Source organism: Gymnoscopelus microlampas, assembly GCF_963454915.1.
Source record: "Gymnoscopelus microlampas genome assembly, chromosome: 12".
In the NCBI taxonomy this organism is placed as follows: Eukaryota; Metazoa; Chordata; class Actinopteri; order Myctophiformes; family Myctophidae; genus Gymnoscopelus; species Gymnoscopelus microlampas.
The window spans coordinates 26,618,456-26,641,532 of NC_139949.1; the positions used below are offsets into that span (position 1 = coordinate 26,618,456).

Consider the following 23,077-nt stretch of genomic DNA (forward strand, 5'->3'; position numbering starts at 1 on the left):
TACACAACTCAACAAATATGACAATGGCTTCACGCACAAGGAAATAAGGCTTTATGTGTCACAATTACTCCAAAGAGACTTGGTCGCATGCAGTATAACAATCGCATGGTACCACATCAATCACATGCATGCTATCAAGCTATTTCAATCAATGACATAATACACTCAATACCCTCATGGAGACCATACTGTACTTTGACCAAGTATGGTTTCCGTGAGAGCACTAATGTCCCCTCTCTGATTGGCTGAAGTGTCACTCCCAGGAGGCCTGGCGTCTGTATGTGCTTGATGGCAAAGCTTTCAGACACCTGCAGGAGCTTAGCTGTGAGTGCACAGACCTGTGCAACAGACTGACGAGGAGCTTATAGGACGGAGGAAGAGGAAGCTGCTTTATGTGGAGCTGGAAATATAATAAGGGGTAGATTCGCATAGCATGTGCATTAGTGAGAACTGTAATGGTGAAAAGTTGCATCAAGTCGACTTGATTTGCCACAACAAAGATTTATGGCAGCACTTTAACTAAGCAAAACACTCACACTGAGCAAACCACAAGCTTGCTTGAACTGGGGAGGGATGTGTGTGAATGACATACATGTGGTTTGCTTGAAATGCTGTTTGTTGTTTTGGGGCTTAATGTGAACAAAGTGAGATTCTCTCAGGATACTGTAATATATAATACAAGCATGTTTTTGATTCAGTTTACTACATGATGAAGTGAATTGGATTGGTGTTTTCGTTGCATTAGAACAGGGTTTACAGTACCTCAGGTACTGAACCCACTTTAACGCTATACGTTAACCAGAGACCCCCAGGGGTCTATACTAGGCCCCTTCTTAAAATAGCAGATCTACAAGCTCACAGTAGCCTGCAAAATGTTTCTGAAATCAAAATGATAATCCATCATGAGCTTAAAGATCTGCTATTTTCGTTGAACGTTCGCCCCCCAGAATAGGAACGCTAGGATTCATGTGGCTAAGGATAGCTATGAATATTTATACAGTACATTATACATATAATAACACCAATGCTGACATTGCTCTAATTTGCCAACCAATGCAGGCCCCTTGATCCAGGAAACCGTTAGCAAAATAGGTTATTTCACAGATTACTTGTTACTTATCTCCAAACAGCAAATCCATGACTATGAAAATATTTTCTAGTGTTCACTCAAATGGGATGCATAAAATAGTTTTAGCTACAGTATGTACAGTATGTGTGCAGCAATGTTCTTATAAAAGTGATGGTCACAGAACATTTTGAAGGATAAAACTAAGAGAAGAGAAATCAGTTATTAGGGTCCAAGTAAAGGTATAAATATTTACATATAAAAATATATAAACAAATATTAAAGGTAATGGAATGTGTATTCTCCAATCTTTGTACAGCATGTAAGGAATACAGAATCAATTCTTGGAGAACTGTTCCAAGGTCAACAAATATGGGGTTTAGGAGCAGAAGCCTGTGGAACATTTTGGCTGTCTGATGTTGATCTACAACGTTCAGTAATAACATAGGCTTTAAAACACAGACAAAACTGCCGTATCTCAACGTGAAGGTTATTATTCCTGTGGGGAGAAGTTTATCTTAACAAGCAATATCATAATGACAATCTCCTATTTCACACCTCCGCCAAACCAAAATGTTTTTAGATTTTACTTAAACTCATATGGTGTTGACTGCTACTGGGGCGCCACTAGGAGCAAAATCTCAGTCTCAAACAGCTTATTATAAAAAAGGTAATTATTACCTGGGAGGTTATAAACAGGAAAGAGCAGTGTTGGTCTTTGCCATCTAAAAGCACCAAATACAGCAAATTAGGGGGAAAAAACTGAAGCGTTAAAGTGGGGAAATTGGAACAGACAACTCATTATGCAGTGGTAACAGGACAGCACTGAACCAATTTCTCACAAGACTTAGAATTTACGATTTGAGAAATCTAAACGACAGCAAAGAGAAATTACTCATCCTGCATGTATCAGATCTACGACTACGACCGTTACAACTTGATTTTATTTTATGTTTGTTTATCCAGGAAAGACTATGCTATGATACAGTACTATGCAGTTTTTAACTGATTCACAGTCACACCTGCCAGCAGCCCAGAAGACACACAATACCGTATTGTTGTCCACTGATTTGTCCTTCTCAAAGTAATTTGAAAAGATTTAGATATAATATATCTAAACACAAAGTGAGTCTAATCATTATTTAATACAGTGTCTCTGAGAATCTGTTCCCCACCGGTATTGCAAGGGCTGGAATTTAGACCATTGACTATATTCACACAGCGGCCATTTTGCTCTTACAGTACGTCATACTCGGGGTGGGAAACCCCACCCAGAGTATGACGTAAGACAAAAATGGCCAACGTGTAAATATCGTCAATTCTGCCCAGACCAACCACCCACCAGTCCAACCCAAAACATACTGTACCAACACCAATAGAAAAGCAGGCAGACCTCCCTGGAGGCTACATATATCCATGCCATTGGACTGCAAGTCTTTAATAACAAAACAACCTCCATACAAAATATATGTACATGGTCACATACATACTGTACTGTAGAGCAGTTTATGGAAAGGATGTATTATGGTTCATCGTTCATCTTAAATACATTACATTTCAATGGCCACAGTGACCACAGACATAGTTCATTTGTTACGGCAGGCAATGCAAAGCAGCTGACCATGTAAGTTTCCATCCATGATGGAGTTTCGTGGTTCATTCATGACCGATACACAGTTCCTTATATTTTTAACATCATTGAATGACTTCCTATTTGGGTTGAGAAAAAAAAAAAAGGAAATATAGTGAAACAATGCTTTCCTTCTAGACAAAATACACATTTATACATAAATAACGCAAGTCATTGCCAATGAACACCAGTGCAAGATAGCAAATAATTCTTCAAAACAGGGAGACATTGGGGGACCAAAGCTAAATCACAGACGAGGGAGATGGAGATTTAAAACGTGGATACGGAGCCTGAGCGAGACATTTGAACAGTATACAGACATCAGTCCAGTTTTTTGGTCTACTGAGTATGACAATTATTGGATGTTATATTGACATTGAGAATAATATTGACAGGGTACATTAGAATGGTGAAAATAAAAGAGATGGGAGATAGGAAAACAATTGCATCGTGACCCTGCTGTGTGCCATATGCTCCTCCCTTCCTCCCCATTTCATCATCGGCCCCATTGAATGGGAGGGGCCTAATGTTGCAGGGCGTAACATTGAGGGAGCATCTGATTGGACTGTTGGTCGTAGCTCACCACCTCACTTTGTGATAGCAAGCTGCCATGTCTATTTGGTGACACCGATCAAAAGATCATTGGTGGGATTACTAGTGTGACTGCCATTGGTCATATGCAAAGCACATGCCCTCCAGTTCCGGTTTATGTTGAGGCAAGTTATCACACACACACACACACACACACACACACACACACACACACACACACACACACACACACACACACACACACACACACACACACACACACACACACACACACACACACACACACACACACACCTGAATGAAGGCCTGGGAAGCAATTCAGCCACGTACATTTGCTCACACTCTCAGAAGCAAGAAGCACTGGGACAGTGAACTTAAGTTGTATCAGTTCAGTGAATGTGGTTTTAGACCAATAACATTACTTCAAACCTCCTTTTTTCAGACTGTGTCCTTATATTTCAGTCAGACCAGTGCAAAAGCTGCAAACGTGCAGCTCACACCACCATGCATCTTGTTACCAACAAGCAGGATGCTACTAGCCTAATTTCCCAAAGAACTCTAAAGAAGAGTTGCTTGGTATAATCCATTATTGTTAAAAAACATATTTCTCCTTGATGCAGTATGCTACATTTCAGACAGAGAAGACGACCTTGAAAAAAGATTATGATGAGTGACATTTACTGTCTGCCGTAAGAGTAAGACTTGCTTACTGGATCAACCAGTAACGTCAACATAATAAAAACAACACATCAATAGAATGTGTTAATATTTCTCTCGTAAGAAACAAATACAAACAACTTAAGTTCACTGTCCCAATCCGATTGCTTTGAACTGTATTACATTTTAAGGATTAGTATAGAAATGTTTACAAGAAGTGCAAATTGGTCATTATTCCAGACTAGCTTCTACGTATGTTGTTTTTGATTCTATGATTCATGGGAGAGGGAGCTATGCTTGGGGACTCCAGCGCCTCTCGTCTTGATTCATGTCCCTGACTTACGTTTGTCCAACTTCCAAATCCATCTCTCCACTCATGCCCTGTGACTCACTTGTCAGAGTTCTTGCGGGGTCGGCGAAAGCTAGACATGTTCTCATTAAGTGCATAGATGCGTCTGGAGAACTCCTCAAAGCCAGCCTCGTCTAGCTCGCCCAGCACCTGCTCGTCACACTCCACAGCTACGGCGTGTTCCACAGGGATGCAGGGGTAGTCCTCTACCAGGAGGGCCGCATCGCCCAGCCCCAGCCCCAATCCTAACCCCAGGCTCAAGCCCAGGCCTGTGGCTTCAGTACCCATAATCTCCTCTGCCTGCTCCACTGAGCAGTGAATCTCCGGGACTAGGCCGCTAGGCCCTGATAGTCCATCTCCTGGAACCAGGGAGCCATTCATGGCTTCCGTGTGCTGGCTGGGGGGCAATGCTTCCTCACCAGTGTCCAGCCCTGGAGCAGGGGGTTCAAAGCCCACCGTGCTGGTAGGCTGCTGCAGTTCCATTTCTCCTTCTTCTTCAGCCTCTCCGTCTGTCTTCCCCGCCTCACTCTCCATTTCCGTCACCACCATCATCTCGCCCTCTTCATCCCTCTCTCCATGCTCATTGGTATTGAGAGTCTTGGCTAGGCTGAGTGATGCCATGCCAGCATCCAGAGAAGAGGACAGGTGTTTGGGAGAGGGCGAAGGAGGCGCCAGGCCAACAGGGGGCTGCTGTTCAGCCAGATCTGCATCGTAGCTGGGAGGAGGGGTGACCTTGTACTTGAGCTTATCAGCTTCTGAGCTGGCCCGTTTCCTTACGCCCCGCTCTGGGGAGCTGGTGTGGCAGGGGAAGCCCATCTCAGAGACGGCCGAGACACTGTGCTGGGTCTTGGTCGGCACTGGTATGGAGCTGGAGGTATGGTGCCGGTCGCTGTGCGGGATAAAGAGAAAAGCAATTAGAGGAGACGTAAAAAAAGGGATAACAGGTTTAAATTAAGAAATCTATAAATTGCATAGTGACTCTGAAATGTATAAACCGGTTGAAAACATTCATATTATGGGATATTAAAATAAAACTACTAACATGTGACTATCAACATAACATATCCAATGGATATTTACATAAAAAATAAATACTGGAGAATATAACAGTTCCGTTTTGGTCATGGAGACCATATTAACCCAGCTTTACACAGCCAACATAAGAGAACGGGAAGAAGAGATAGAGAGGGAGGGAAGGGAGTCAGAGACCTGAGATCCAATTGGACCAGCTTCTGCCTTGATCTCATCTGCCCCCCCCTCCCCCCCCCCCCCCCCCCGCCTCCTCCCTGGACCCCTGCCCCCCTCCCTCTTTGCTCCTGATCCAGAACGGAGACAGCTGCAGCTCTCTGCAAATCACTCCGCGTTACAACGTTCAAAAAACTTTTGAGCAGTCTGTGCGACTACATGTTCCGTCCTGCCGTCCTGCAAGTGCGCAGCGGGCGTTCAAACCGAGGTATGCAAGACGTGCCCCCCTTCCCTCCCCCCCCCGAATAACCGATAACAGACTAGCAACGTGGGACAGCTAGCTCCACCAGTCCGGATTCAGGTCATAAATTAACTTTAAATGGGGGGGCCCCCACGGACTCTTCCTATATCCGCAACCATGTACACGTCACCAGACTACTTAGTGGTATGTTTAACCTGGCCATTCAAACCTTTGAGGAGTCAAAGCATTGGATCACCCGGGTCATGGGTCAGGTTGGGCCCCCTGCACTCTCCAGAGGTACACGTTTGACTGGTTAAAAACTAGATGGACTCTAGGGGGAATCAGAGGCGCAGTCACCATAGATAACGAACTATCTGTAGACTCCAGAGAGTCATGCTTGTGATAGTGGAACTGGGTGACATCCACTGAAAACAGGAATCGCTGTTTGATGGAGAATGTCAACATTTAATAGCCTATAAAGCTAGGTATGTCTGTAACTCTTCCTGGAGCCCGAAACATGGTTGTAACACAGGGTTCAGAGGCCGGACATTCTCCAGGCCATATCGTAGAAGCTAGACCAAGGCTTCAAAGTGTCTTATGATACATAGATAAATGGCATATGGGTTTAAGGTGCAGCATGTAAAAGTTGATGGCAGTAATAAGCTGTGAATGCTGCACCTAACAGCTAGCAGCGTAGATGATCACAGGAATGTTGAAGATTTTGGAGAGCTAAATAGAGTCACAAGAACATCTGGTTAATGACCTGATATGTTGTGAGTGCTCCTCTTTAAGGGAGAAGACTAGAGTCAAGACTCAAGACTGACTCTATTTAGCAGTGTGTGTTCATCAAAACACACCAAGTAATGAAAGTGACTTCAGCAATTGCCCTAGTAACCACACATGCTAGCGCTGACTAAACAGAAACAATAGGATCCCCCAACACTCAATTGTCTCGGGAAAAACAAATTAAATGGCTTATAAATACAGAAAAATCAAATGGTTTGCGATTACAGACATGTATCTACCAATTTACAAACGAAATCCTTGCAGAGCATTTTTGAGCGCGATCCAAAAACTCAAGCAAAAACCTAATTCTGTAGAGGAGAATAAAGAAAGATTTCATGAGAAATCAATTATCATATAAATGACTGGAAACTGTGGTCCAGGCTCTCCGGAACGCAAGACAGGTTTGGAAACCAGAGATGATTTATATGGAGTAAAAAATAAGAGAGGAGAAAAAAACAGGTTTAAAGTTTCCATGCTAAATTTATAAAAAGCTAAAGTGTAACTAGTATGTTTTCTGCTAGACTGAATGATATCCTCATGGCTATAGTTCTGAGGCTGATTAGATAGCTCTGATTTGAATTAATATCAGCCTTCTCTTTGTTTCATCTATTTTCAGTTCCATGGCCTATACAGTTCCCGACACTCTCTCAGAACTGTTGCCGCACGTAATCTGTTTCAGCATCTATAATTGTATAATAGCTATAGCTCTGGAAAACATGCAGATATTTCACAACATTCAATCCCACTGATAAATAAATACTGCACAGCTTTTCTGTGTCAAGAAATGCCTTTTCCTCTGATATTTAGTTTATCCTGTTTCTCTTTATTTTTCTATGACCGCATCCTGTTTTGGAGTAGTACATTTGTTTTTTTTACTGAACCCCCCCATGTGGGGATGGGAGATATATCGAATCGATATTAAATCGACATTGTAATATGACTCAAAATTTCATCTGGGACTGCATTATAGCAGCTTGGGATCCAGACTGCTTCACTACGTTCGGCGGATTTTGCTTCTCACTCGCTATACAGTCTGTAGGGGGGGCGGGACCACTGTTGTCCAATGTAAAACTCGAGTCACTTCCTGACTTGCCTACGTCATTAAAATACGACTCGAATGGAGGCTGGCCAGACCGATAAGCGAAGTGAGAAAAAAATATCAGCCGAACGTAGTGAATCAGGCTGGATCCCAGGCTAGCATTATAGAAAGTGATGTAATTTTCAGAACGTACAGTACCTGACTGTTCTAGCCCTTCTATTATTTGCCTTTACCGACTTAGTTATTACATAGACACATTACAGAAGATTATTTATAAAAATCTCACTGTGTAAATATTTTGTGAAAGCACCAGTAGTGATCCCCACAAAATTGTCACAATCGAGGTATTTGGTAAAAAATATTGTGATACTTGATTTTGTCCATATTGCCATTACTAGGACTGACGAAGATGGACAGGAAAGAGGGGGAGAGAGACGGTGAGAGACACGCAGCAAAGGTCGCCGGGAACGGGACTCGAACCCGCGACGCGGAGCCTACGTGCCCGGACCGCTAGGTCACCATATTGGTGACATACTCCATATTTCTATTATATTATATTTTTTGGAGATCCGCTGATCCGACAGACTTCCCACTAAAATCTTGAGTAGAAACATTTTCAACTTTTGGAGAGGAGTTCCGCTCATTAATGTCTCTTTTCTGTGCAGAGGGTTGGAGCGACACAAACAATGAGCAAAGGCATCTCACTCATTGCATGTGTAGCACTCTGGACATTATATTGAAAGTGCTCCACCGCTCAATGGATGGGAGAGTATTTAGTTTCCAGGACAAGACCTGTTCTTGCAAGCAGTGATGGTGTACAACTATAGTACCAAACCACCCCATAGGACCAGGTGTCAAAAAAGATGATATATCAACAGTCCAGAAGAGCTGCTGATATATGCCTGCTGTGAAGAGCAGCTGTTCATCCCGGAGAGAAAAAACACCAGTTATCATCAGTTGACCATATTCACACGGTGGCCGTTTTGTTCTTACGTCATACTAGGGGGGTGGGATACCCCACCCCTTCAGGCTGTTTTTTATAAGTCATTACATTTTACTGGACCCTAATCCCTGGTGGTTTTCCCTGTAAATGATTTCACCACATAAATGCCAACTGCGATGTCTCTGCCTAAATCATTAGACAGAGGACTTGACGTGCTGTGCCGTGAATGGGTTCACAGCTCTTTCTCGCTCTCATCGTCTTTTCCGCAGCCAGTATCAAACTCCGGCATACTTCAGACGGGCCCCCGGAATCCAGTAAGCCGAAGCTTTCCACTGTCTAATCCACCGACAGGCTTCATGATATGCCTCTGTTCATATCCAAATGCTGCTAAGATGCTGGGATCGGAGGCCAAGACAAACAATGGCAGATAAGATTTGGTCTTTTGATGTGGTAAAAAAGAATCCCTACAGAGCTGCTAAAGCAAATATTACTAATATTGTGATATGCATTACAAGTCTGCGTTTTCTTTCTGCTGAAATAGGGCAAGGTTCCCCGCCACTGCTTGGCCTTTGAAGATAGAGAGTATTCCTGTCATATCAAAACCATCTCACACCAGCACAGCATGTTTAAAACATTCAACAAGCTGGAGATGCAAAAACCCGCACATTGCCAATGTTTCATTGTTTGTTGTATCAGCCTGATGCCGAAGTTGTCGGAAGCGTTTTTTTGTTTCTTTTCGGGCACAGATGTAATGTGAAACGGTAAAATGTGAGTGTGTAAAATGTGGTTATTTGTGCACGTTTGTACAGTGACTATCTGTAATACAAATGGAGGTGAGCAGAAAGTGATGGAACACCGTGGCACTCTGTGCAGGATAGTATGATTTATTGATACGAGGAACTCCAAGTGTGTGTTGGAGCCAACACACTCTCCCTTTAGGGATAAGAAGAATGTATCACCACACGCACGGACAAGCATGCACGCATGCGCGCACACACACATACACACAAAGACATCAACATGCACATGTGCATACACACACGTGAACAAAGATATAAACACACGACTATGTCAGGGTATCTGCACACTTTTTAAGTACAACGTTTATGCCTTTTAAGACCTTTTTAAAAAACAAACAGTACTGGGTTTGGTGATGTTCTATCGTCTAAATATTGTCTGAATCAACCTTGTTTACGTTCGTTTACGGGCTAAAAGAGTGACTTTGAGAACTGTTTAACCGTACAATGTAAGTCAATGGGGAGCAAATTTAGAATTATAATACATTTATAATCAATGGAGCAATATTTTTTTATTTCTTGTCCACCTTTGGAGCTACATCATGGCAAAGGTAACTACACAACCCAAACCTCTACCAAAGTGGTCTTGCCCTTTAACAGATAGTCAAATTCAGATAATTATTGTGTGAAAATGAATGGGAGACCAACAATGCTTAAAGCGGCACTATGTAACGTATACAATTGGGCTGGTTGTATTTTGTCTCCCTGCTCTTCTATTGAGACATTTAGATCGTGTCAAAGGTCATGTCTCACCTAGATACAGGATCTGACAAAAATGTTGGCCTGATGGTGAAAAATCTATTTATCCCCTGAGAAAAAAGGCAGGCTGTATAAGCTCAATCGAAAAGATTTCAGCACTTGCGCAGGAAACCAGGTTCAAATGAGCCACTCCTGCAAACTTTAGATGCCAATCTTAGCCAATCAGGATGGAATATGAAAAATCAGACAGATCCGTCTTGATCACATGACTATAGAGATAATGTGTGCTGATTTGTGTGATGTTTGGACAAAATCTGTAAGAGTAATATCAAGAAATGAGTTTTGACAAAACTGCCTCCTGGTGGCGCTATAAAAGGCTGATGTGAAAATGTGTTTGTGCTAGTGTGCGTGCAAAGTTTCACACCGATCAGGCCAATGGTGCCGGAGATTAGCTGTTCACAGACCGAAAAAAGGACACACAAACGGACAGACGGACCGAAGGACGGACAGGGGGCAAAACATAGTCTCAGCCATGCCTTTGGCCTGGCGGAGACAATAATAGGTGGTCAGTGGTGTCATTTTCAGAATTGCTCACTTTCACTTTCATCTAGAAGGTGCATTAACATTTCCAGTTGTCTAACATGCACATCTAAACTCAATTATGCTACTGTACTGTAGGCTATATTTAATTACAGTTGGGTGAATGCATATGGCAGGCTGCATGCCACTGCCACAGGAATTGGTTATCAAGTACCTCATCTTAAAACAAAATTCTTTTTAATGGTATTGTGTGAACAAAATTTGCACTGAAGGTAATATCAGTGAATAGATTATCCCTTTACAGAGATTATTTTATTTCCCATTTTATTTCTGATATGCCCATACTGTATATGGGCATGTCAGACGGATCGGCTGTTCTGGACAACGGCCTATCTGACCGACTGGACAATGCACTCCCTCGGGTCCTCAACCATGCACACGCCGAGTTCAAAGTCGATCGGTCGGATGGTTCGCAAGATATGTGAACTACAGTTACGCACGCATGCAGACACATATGCAGAGATTTTGCGCATTTATAGTAGGATAATGAAATGCCCAAAACAGGGACACTAGATTTAAAGTGGTTAATAATCCTATATTAAAATTGGCTAATGGGAGGACCGGGCAGACCACGGCCACGTCACTATGACTCAGACATAAAACTGTCAACCAACTACTGAATATCAAATGAAAGAAAGAAGAATTGAACATTTAATAATTCTTTCCAATTCTCCTTGTTTTAGGAAATACGTTGTAGTGATTGATTGCTCAATAATGTACCTACTAGAATCAACATGCCTTGAGCATGGATAACATAAGGTACTTCAGTGCTTCCGAGTTCTTCGGTTAGTCACTGATTACACCACAGCTGTCTAAACAGCACAGGCCCTCCAGCACACAATGACAAGGAAGCTACACATGCACACGAAGACTCATGTATCTTATGTATTTTGGGAAGGAGTTTACAACCCCCAGAGGCAGTGTGATGCATCAACAACATTGCTATGTGGTATCACAGTCAGGCAAGGTGCCCTATGCTAAAATCATGCCTCTCTCACCCAGGTACTTCTGCTTCAATGCACCGGGACAGGGAATAGAGTCCTCTGAACCTGTGCCAGGTTCTCTGTGGATGAGGAGTCGCGAATGAGAGCATGTCGAATGAGTTTGTTTTGATCTCAGCAGTGCTCTTCCGTTTACAAAGCACAGGTTTCTGGTGCTGACTCTCCAGCTCTCCCTCGGGAATAGATTAACCGTCTCTCTCTGTGCCTTGTCTCTCAGCAAGGTAGCCAAGGAAAATCCTGCCTATTTTTCAATGGTGCTGTACTGTATACGTTACGGCGAGGAGTCCGTGAGACAGGGCTGTTTGGAGAACGGCAAAGATATGATCAGGCGTCAGCCAGTAAACCATCATATGGCCCACTCTACACACACCTTGTGTGTGTGTGTGTGTGTGTGTGTGTGTGTGTGTGTGTGTGTGTGTGTGTGTGTGTGTGTGTGTGTGTGTGTGTGTGTGTGTGTATAGTTCCTATCCACCCACTTTGTATGAAATGCCCAAGATGAACTTATTGTGTTCCCACGCCTCACAGTCTTGCTTAGGGACCATAGAATGTAAAAAATACTTTCGGGACAGGCCTTCCATGCAGATTGAACGCATGCTGCATTAATTCTACATGGAGGGAGGAAGCGTTTCCAGAACATTTATGGATTCGGGTTCCCCTGGCTATAGCAACACACCATTCCTGTCTGCATCAATGGAAGGCGAAGAGAGGCGTCAAGGAGGGGAAGCGAGGAAGTGAACATCGGCCCCAACTCTCACAGTCTGCAGGTTAACTCCCTGCAGCTGCAATGCAGCATTTTTATGTATCCATATTTCATACGCTTGGCCCCCGTGCTGGAAATTGTATCTGAATTTAGGCTTTTTTCAAAGTTAGGCCAGGAGGTGGGTGGGAGCTCAGGGGTTGCGGGTGGGGGGCTAGAAGAATTACATTTATGCGGTGAAGAAAAGGCAACAAAAAGTTGAACAAACAAAAGTGTGCACACAGCATATGTTTATTTGTCCTTGTTTGCGTACATTCTAAGGTCCACTGAGCCCTGCCGTCCTCTCAGGACATTGTTTTTAAGGTTATTAAAGGGAGATGGAGTATGTCAGTGCTGTGATGAATCCTCCAGGTGAATCTCGAAGTATAAATCAAGGCTTCAGGTGAAAAGTAGTAGCCTTGACTTCAAGCATACTGAAGGAGACGTGATTGTCTGTGCTCTCCCTAGGACCAATTGTAGGAATTAAAAGTGACGGGTAGTGACAAGAATACCCTGGAGATCTGGAATAGGCAAAATGACCAAATTAGGAGAAACATAAATAAAAAAGTGTTGCCTCCTCGGTTGGTTCATGAGGGGAACAGGCTCTACTGTGTATGAACAGCCATTGTCAACAGCCCTGTTGAGTTGGTCTCCATTGAGTCATACAGGCGCATTGTCAAGAGGCTGACAACGGTGATGGCAAATGCTCAACTGTACCGTAGGGGAGCAACTACGTCACCTGTCAGCTAGCCAAAACATGACCATGTGCATAGACGGACATACTATGTTATGCATACTACACATGCCCGCACGCCGCACGTACAACACAGTAAAGTCTTGAGTGCTAATTTAGCCCAGAGAGTGTAAAAATGGACCAGTAAGGGTAAGGCTTTTACTGTAGTATGTGTGTAATTCAGTGCAGTCGGCTTGGTGGAAGGAAGCGGGCAGTTTCACGACCCTCCACCGACGACTCTTGAGTCAACACAGAGGGCCTTTTGTTCTGGTCCCTGCGGGCTCGTTGTCCACCAGGAGCGTGGCTGCGGCAAGCAGCCGTGGAATCGTTGCACTTCCATCTCCACTTTTCAACTTTCCTGCGATTGCGTATGCACATACACACACACATATGAGCATAAGCCCTCAGGGTTAGTGGGCCCAATGCTTTCATCTCATCTATCTTCGGGCCTTTACACTTCCCATTGAGGGAGGGGGGGGGGGGTATGAGGGGCCGATTTGATGGCTTTTCATGGCTTCTTTCCTTTCAAAACAAAAGATTATTCAATTAACGTGTGTAATACACGTTTTCCCCTCTGCCGACCCTGGGAGAGGAGAGGAGATCAAAGACAGCTTCCCTTTTATAGGGCGGTGGAGCAGAAGTCTGGCACAGACTGACTCCCCGTAGGAAGGGTTAACGTTACTTACAGGCCATCAGACAGTAGAAGGCTACAGAGGTAAGATCTAAACATTCCATGCACTGTGACCCCAGTGACTGAATACCTCATTATACAACACCATTAAGCTTAGTTCAGACCAAAGATTCACGATGAGACAAAACTGTTTTGGCCCGATTTATACTTTGTCATAGGACGGAGTAATGCGGCAAAATCTATCTGCTATATTCGCTGTGCGAAACTGTCATACGACGGAGCATAAATTAAGCATTAGAACATTGTGGACAAGAATAGCAGCGGTCTGAATGAGAACAGTGATGATTATGCATATGGATGCAAAGGAAAGTCAAATTTATGTACAAAGGTGTGATTATTAGACAAGTGGTGGAAGGATTTCCCTTTTAGCTAAATGAATGAATGAATGAATGAATGAATAGTTCATTTCGGTCAAAATAGCATATGACTTCAGTGAAAGTAGTGTTGTGTCAGAGCCTTGTTCTGCAAACACTTTGATGTTGCAGACTTGGTCATATACACAGTAAAATCCTGAGAGTCATTTATTTCTGAGCGGGTAAAAATGGATAAATGAACACTGATGATTTTACTACTGTATATAGTAAAAGTATACTAAATTGTCATCAGCACCAAAATGAGGTTTAGCCGTTGCCCCGAACAGACTCACCAGCGAACCAGCAGGCCGTGTTCTAGGAAGTTCTTGAGGTTGGGTAATGTCTGCCGGAGGTCTGGGGTGGACAGTCCATGCTGATATCTCAACTGGAAGACAAAGAAACACAAACATTTTGTCATCAGACATTCATTCAGGGTGAAATCATTCCAGACCAGACTATTATTCACTGGGACACACAATGGGCATGTTCCGCTGACAACTGGCATGTGTGTTGATGTGTGTAAGGTGTGTGGAGAGATGTGGGTGTGTGTAACTAGACACGGGTGGCATAGTCTCGCGTGGCCAGATTATAAGCGATCTAAATCCAATGTATTTGTCACAACAGCCGGGGAACGGCTGCAGACAAACCTTCACCTACTGCTCTGCAAACTATCACAATGATTATGGATTGGTTCTGCAATGCAAATCTTTTTAAAATCTCTGAATAGTTTCCACCCAGTTTTAGGAAGTACATTGAATTTAGATGTCATAAATCCTGGCTTCGTTACTGGGCAGAGGTCTCTGATCGTCTGGCAACGTGAAATTACAGGGGACAATATAAAGCAGCTCATTGCAAACACATCTGGAGGAAATGGGGCAAAAGAAGCGAACACTACCGGTGGTCTCTCTCTCTCGTCTCAATCAATCCACTTCCAAATCTGGCCTCTACAGCAATTCTCCCTCTATCATACTGGAGTGCTTTATTCCGCCATCATAGAACCAAAACCATCGGAGGAAAAACCCAACAGGGCCACCTCGAAGCTCCGGCACCAGTGCCAAAGCTATCTCTGCCTCAGTTGAGTGGTATATCATCACGCCACCTCATGTCCCACAGAGTTTATTTAACCTGATTTAACTGAACAGCAGAGGAGCATCACGCCTCACGTCCAGTGTATATCTCCCAGCCTTTTCTGTCGCACACGCACTCACACACACACACACACACACACACACACACACACACACACACACACACACACACACACACACACACACACACACACACACACACACACACACACACACACACACACACACACACACACACACACACACACACACACACACACACACACACACACACACCATCTGTTTTCTTTCCCCTGGTGCACCACAGTGACCATTTTTCTTTACACATACACGTGCAGAAACACTGCCCTCCCTTTTCAATACAGTGATGAAGTGAATGTGATTCTGATTAAGAGGAACACAGGACTCCCTGTAGAACTGCTCTCACCCAGGATAACACGCTGCTAAGTCACACTGAAGATGGAATAAATGAAAGGCAGACAAACAGAGGAATTATGGACAATTAAGTGTTTGAGCCTCAGAGGCTAAAGGTCACACTTCCTAGTTTGTGTTTACAGTTTAAGAGGAGATGAATGGTTTTTTTTTGGGAGTAGGGGGTGTTAAGCATTTAGCATAACACATCCATCCTGGCCGTTTTCTCATGCCATGCACTGTAATATTCTGTCACGGGCTACAGCACAGTATATAGAGGTCCTTGTAAAGCTTGATTAATGGCACCAGGAGTGGCATAAGCGTTAACACAAAGGGGCCGTGCAGCCACCACCCGGACAGGCCACATGCGTACATACTATGTGCATGTGTTTGTGTGTGTGTGTATACGTGACTCTTAGATCTCTCTGCTGCATGGTATATTGAACCAAAATGGATTTAATCTTCAGGCCCGCAGAACAGCTGCCAGAATAGTGTTTGTACCGTGCAAGCGTGTGACATGTACTGGAGCTGAACATGTGTGTGGATTAGAACTTTATATGTTCTGATATGTTTGTGTGAGCACGCACTCCTGTGTTCTGGCTCCAAAAGGTCCCTGCCAGTCCCCGCTAGGGAGCCAGAGCAAACGGTTACGACAGTTATCACAGTTGCGGAGCTGCTTTATCAAAAGCAGCACAGAGAGAATCGGAACGGGGTATCGCCTCACATCGCCGCTGGTGATAAAATGATCCAAACCCCTCGAACAACAACACAGGGATCCATTCATGGCCCAGAGTAAACCTCTGGGTCTGACCAAATGATGGTGTAGTGTCGTCCACAGAGCCTGCTTAACGGAATGGGGTTTTAAAGAGCAGGCCAAGATCAATAACACCCCTAGTTTAGCAACAGAAAGAATATAGCAACGATGGGCCAGGGGGCCTTGAATGTTCTGTGCACAGGCCAGGGAGAAAAAAAAGAAATCTCAAGGAAATATCAACAGGTTATGCTCTAGATATGTATCAATATGAACCAGATATAACCACAGAGCAAATATTATGTCTTCAAGCTAAAAGCCAAACTGAGCTCGCTGGATACTGTACGCTTTTTGTATGATGCTCAAAGCTAAGTTGTGAGGCTTAACAAAACACTATAAGGCTATAACCCTGTGCCTTTGTTAGCGAGGGGGCTGAGCTCTGCAAGTGCGTGTGATGATCACATCGCTCGTGTGAGGGGAGCCCTCTGACATGTAACATGTTACACTCAAGAATGCGTAGCACTGTTTGTGCGTGTGAAAAAGATGTGTGTGTAAGAGACAGACAGACAGACAGAGCAAACTGGTGCATGCCATTTGTGTGTATTATCTCTTGTTTTCCCTCGAGCTGCAGTATGTGTTGAAACTGCGCCAAGCATGCACCATATAGAAACTGGATAGGGGTGAAGACACGATCAAGTGCAGGGTGACATCACTGTGTTGCTCTGAGAACACTCCATTGTTGTAAAGCTCGTTCCACCGGGGCACAGGTGTGAATTCCAAGACATGCTTGCAGGACTACGACTGGCCTAGCACGAACATCTCCAAAAAAGCAGCGCTGAAGCGAAAGAATATGGCCCTTTGTTCTTTCTCCTCTGACAAGTCCTAAAAAGAAAATATATTAAGACCTTCACATCTGCCCCCTCCAGGCTTCTCCTGCTGCCAAACCTCTGCCAGTGGGCACCAACAACACTTGAGATAAGTGTCTGGCTGGCAGCAGACAACTGTCACCGGCGTGACTGGGCAATTACTAGACTGTACTGCTGCTGGTTCATGCCGTCTTTATAATGAGGTGTGTTAAACGCATCCAGACTGTTTGGGGGACTTGCAGGCTGCAGGCCCACAGCTGACCCAGCTCTTGGCCAGCCAGACTCTATCAATATTCATGGATTGGTCTGACCTCCCTGGTGGAAGAACATTAAGTTGTTCCTCGGAGCATACCGCGTGTGTGTGTGTGTGTGTGTGTGTGTGTGTGTGTGTGTGTGTGTGTGTGTGTGTGTGTGTGTGTGTGTGTGTGTGTGTGTGTGTGTGTGTGTGTGTGTGTGTGTGTGCTGCTCATGGCGTGTGTACTGCTCATGGCCTCAGACCTGGGCAGGCTTATATCCTGGTCCTTGGTTGTTGAGTAAGCAAACCCTAAACCCTTTCCCTCCTTCCCTGCTTGCGAGAGACAAACAGAAAACATCAATGTACTGGCTGCAACGACTCCACAAAAAAACACTCTGGAAAGCTGAAGCTGTAAAGAGGATGAAATGTGTGGGACATGAAGCTGGATGTCCGTTCCAATTACAGACAACAAGGAAGCCTTGACTGCAAGAGGGAAATAAACAGCTCGCTGGGAGTCTCCAGGCTCTGGCTTTTAAACCCAATCAGTTGTTTGGGAACAGAATGGGGGAACACGCACACTGGGTTCATTTGCACACAATAGGAATAGTCCAAAAATGATAATCAGCTTATGATTTCTGAAAATGTTGAATGTGAGCGGGGAAACGTATAGGATTCTTAAAAAAAGCTGCCAACAACAACAACAACCTAGTTTCTAGGTAAACAACCCGTGATCAAATGATACAAATTACTCTCAATCCGTTGATCAGAGACAGCATGTCATTTTATGTTTCCCCGTATCGAGTGTTCATGGCATCCTCTCGGAGCTTGCATACTCCATCTAGAGTCCTCTTTTCAGCCTGGCCACGGGGCTCTTTGTGATGGAGCTAACCAGATCGTGGTGAGAAATTCCCAGAGCCCATTGAGTGTGGCTGTAAGGCGAGAGGGCTTAGTCAGAGGAGGGGAGGGCATGCCCACTGGCGTTCTTTCACATGATGACATGCTGAAATAGATCCAGCCAGGGCCCTTCGTCGCTTCACGCACCTTTGTGCCTAGCCACTCCCTACCCTGTTTACCTATTCGAAAAAAAGTACTCCAGCATTTTGGAGGTTTTAAGACTATTTGTGGAACAGAGTGATCTGTTTATATGGCTACAGGGCCGGGCATAAGTGTATGTTTGTGCAACAGGATGTGAGCAATCAACTCGTCATAACTGACAAGTCCAAAGAAGCATCCTCATCTATCATAAAGATAGAGCGAGAGCCAGAGGAATGCAGTGTGTACAGCCATGCCCCGCCGATCCACTGGAGGTCAGACCACATATAAACACACTACAGCTGACTTCAGCCAGTGGGAAGCAGTCAGTTTACAGTACATGCCACCCATCATTTGGCAAAACCTGTTTGTTTTTTTCCGAGTTCTTTAGCACTGCTAAACAAACACAACTTGGCTTATGCCATGTATTACTGTTTCTCTGTATTTGTCACTACCAATCATCGTCATATGAGACCACAAATGTGGGCGGGCCCCTGGGTGTCTTGAGGCTGATTGGTGGTGACACGCTATAGGAGGGTGGCCCGGGAATTGAGACTCCCCTCTCCTTAGCCGTGAGACCATTGGCCAGGCCGCCTGTCAGCACCGCAGTCACAAGAGTTCTGTTGATGGAGGTTATTAGCATCGTTTGACGAAGAGGGGTTCCGCCATGCTCACCGGAGATGGTCAGCCGAGGAAATCAGGGAAGCTGGATATTTTTCATCAGGAGTGGTTACTTTACATAATGTCAAAGGGTCAAGCCTCCCCAAATCAAACTCTGTGAGTGTCCTCTATATGTCAGACCTGCATCACTGACAATTACCCAGTCATTTACAATCAGAGTGTCTTTGCCCACAAGGGAAAAAAACAAAAATTGTAAATCGCAGCGTACATAGTTCTTACCAAGTCCCTCGGGTGGGCAATCAGGGGGTTCATTAGGTCTTATTTCGGCCTGTTTCAGGAGGGGTCTATCCAGCTGTGTCTCCTTCCACTATCCGTCTGGCAGGTACAGGCTCTAGAGAATCCAGCAGAGATCATGTGCACCTCTATACAGATCGCTGGAGGCCCTCTAGCTCTAGAAACAAACCTGCCACTGGCAATAATTCAAATGCTTGTCTCTTCAAAATTACATCCATTACACATGGATGATGTAAAGTAGGTCCCTGTCAATAAAAACAATAAAAGATGAATAACCGCTATTATAAAACCTGATTGTGATAAAACCAAACACACCATCATGTAGCAATCCATCACCCAACAAAAAAAATGTATGCCCAGATGAAACTAGAGTGCGTAACCACACAGTATTGTAGGTTAACACAACACAGTCGGCTCATCTCTTTTATCATGTTCACTTTTGAAAACACTATGAAATATTAACCACTTAAACCCTATATACTTAATTGACCGGTGTCCCCCAGGCACCTAGCACCCTCCTCTTTTCCCCTCTACACCAAGCTTGCCTTGTAGATCTGCTATTTTCTCAGAATATTCACCTATTATGACATGCCCAGAATAGGGACAATATGTTAAAAGTTTGATACACTGAGTAAAAGCGAAGTCATTGAGTTACTATATTTTGAAAAATCTAGCACTTTATGCTAGTAGTCCTGCAGCTCCACAGCATACAGTACGTGGGAAAAGTTTGGTTCACTTCATGCGAAAATCCCCATATCTCACCATATTTCACATTCTAGAGCTGATGTATGGGTAACTCTTCATAGGCCGTGAGATTCTATATCAAGTGGAAAATATGCCATAAAACGCAGATTTGGCCACAGCTTCTCACCCGGTGCACACATATTACGGGCATTCATTCTCTAGTGTCCTCGGGCAGTGTCTGCCTGGCTGGTGCTTGCAAAACACAAGTACCACATGAAGGTCTTAAGAACACATTCCTATAATAGTCCGCAGCACTCAAGAGATAGTAACTTGATTAAGTTTGAGTAGCCAACACAGCCATAGTCAACTTTGCCTGCCTATGTGATTCTTCATGCCAGGTGGAATGATATTCAAGCTTTCCTCTTCACTGGTCCCCAGCAAAGGAAGTGGTTGCACATTGAGCCTCGCTACAGCGGTTAGAAATGTCTAATCATATGTCTAGTATATGTGTTTATACGTGCTCTCTCACATTTCTTTACTTTCTCTATTTTCATAAAAGTCACAGTGGCATTTATTAAAGTGGCAGTGCCACAGTCCTAATTTCTTTTGTGTGATTTCTTTGTAAAGTTTACAGTAAGTGTTAAAATGGTGTTTTTCTGTGGCCACATCCCACAGTTCAATGTAAAATTACAAAATGTCCGCTTCCAAAATTAACTGAAAATACACAAAGAAGGCCCGGACGGATGGCGTAGTGGTCCGGGCATCTAGACTGCTAATGCCTGACAGCGCGACGCAGGTTGTAATCCTCCCGATCCTGACAACCTTTGCTGCGTGTCACTCCCCATCTCTCTCTCCCCATTTCCTGTCAGTCTACTGTATACTATCAAAAGAAATCCACAAGGAAGACATGCATGCACATTCTTCAGACAGCGGGTGGTCTAGACTGTAGAGGAGTAATGGTGACTCCATAGACCCAAGTCTTTTCACTTGCAGACATATCCTACAAGAAATATAAGTCAACTGTTCAGGGAGTAAATAACTTAATCATCATTCAGTGATGGAATCAGTGCTTTAGAACTCCTATTCACATACAATACTGTACATTGTGCATTCTTTTTCATCTACTGCTTTGATGTTTGAAGTGAACTTTGAATAAATGGTTTAGCTGTTCCACGGAGACTTACTGGAGTTGTCACTTTCTGTCCAAGCTGCCAAACCCGAACTAATATTAAAAAAAATCTAAAATCTAAAATTCTTACCATAAAACAAGCTTGACATTTTTGCCAGAAAAAAAAAAAAAAGGACTTCAATAAACTTCATTTAAGTTTAATTAATTGAGTTTGCTTGTACGAATGAAAATGTCATTGGGGGTAAAGAAAAGGAGTCATCTCACCTCTGAACAACTTCTAGATAGGTTGGAAGTATTAAGTTCAATATAATAAATAACATCTGAGAGGGGCTGTATGATATGTTAGTGTCATTTCTAGTTATTCAAGTTGTGTATTGTACAGCCTTTATATTTTCCATCACCAGCTTTGTGTGGGGGAAACAATAGGTCAAAACTAACAATTTTAGGGCGCAATCAAGCCTCAGACCCTCAACAATCATGTGGTGTAGCGTGGGATATTATGAAATCCAACTTGATTAATCACTGCAGCCTTTCATGTGTCTCACTAAATATACAGAGAACAACTGAAATGCTCTTCCAGTTTGGCTAGTGTCATCTAATTTGTCCAATACAGAAATTCAGTTCGTTCAAACTTTGGGCCTTTTTGGCCTTGGATAAAATGCCACAGTCATTACCATCATGTCACAAAGCCAAACCGAGAAGCAGGACTCATAAACACCGCAAGCGTTTGTTTACCATAGAAGATATCTTTCCACATTTTTGGAGTGTTAAGAGTCCACTCTGTCTCTAACAAATAACAAATAGCTTAAATGATTATACGAGCATTGTAATTATCTTCTCCAATTTCTGTATGCATGTCTATATGTTATACGGTTATAGCATGCTGCGTATAGTTTCCACCTCGTTTACAGTAGGCATAAGTTGAGTAGTAGTTCAATGCAAGTCCCATTGATTCAAATACAATTGCATATAGGAACATGCATTCATTATCCATATCAAGGCCCTGACAAATATAAAGCATCAGTGACGCGAGTGTCAGTGATGCGAACGTCAATGACAAGCGTCATGTGAGGCCACTTGATAGTTATAGTTATAGTTATATTACAACTCCCATCGATTCACATACAATTGCATACAAGAACATAAATTAATTATTCATGTCAAGGCCCTGACAGATATAAAGTGCCAGTGATGCGAGCATCAGTGATGCGAGCGTCAATGACACGCATCATGTGAGGCCACTTGTTCACCATAATTGCACCACAATTATTAGTAATTAAACAGTACCGCACTGACCCAAATGGAACGAGGGAGTTACCGTAACACACACACACATGCACGTACATACACACACGCATGCGCGCTCACACATGCTGGGGCTGTTAAAAACAATGGCTGCGTTTCTTGACATGAGCGTCTGACGCTTTCTATGTGTCAAGCGGTATTTTATTCTATGTCCACATTTCATTAACAAAAAACTAATTCCAGTCAACACATTGGTAGATAAGTATGAAATGTATCAGGTTTTGGACTACAGTGTGGGGTGAAAGCATTTCATTTTTCAGACTCCACCCCATCATGTTGCGCAGTGTGTAAACGCCAGTGACCCTTTCACTTCCATAAACATATCCACACCTCTAAAAGATTAGATATTAGATAATGGCAGAGCATGTTAAGGATTATGGTGTTTGACTAAAAGACGTCATTGACTTTGGTCAAGGCTTTATCCCTGTACCAAGTTTGAAAACCGAAGCAAACCTCACACTAAACTAGCCATTGACTTTGGATGACTGTACAAACTGTACTGTATCTCTAAGCATGGCTCTGACAAAAAAAAGAGGGAAATCTAATATTCTTTACTTCCTGTCCCTGTTGCCATGTTAAACAAGCGTATGATAAAACTGTTCT

General features: G+C 43.6%; 1 protein-coding gene across 1 annotated transcript in view; it reads right to left on the bottom strand.

Annotated features, from left to right (window-relative positions):
• Positions 1-2,488: 2,488 nt before the first annotated feature.
• The window catches only part of uvrag (UV radiation resistance associated gene), a 105,767-nt gene continuing 85,178 nt past the window's right edge, over positions 2,489-23,077 (bottom strand). The window contains exons 14-15 of the mRNA XM_084073275.1: positions 14,352-14,443; positions 2,489-5,143 (exon numbers count right to left, since the gene is read on the bottom strand). Of these exons, the coding sequence (XP_083929401.1) occupies positions 4,294-5,143; positions 14,352-14,443 (942 nt within the window). The 3' untranslated portion in view covers positions 2,489-4,293. The remainder of the gene's footprint in view (positions 5,144-14,351; positions 14,444-23,077) is intronic.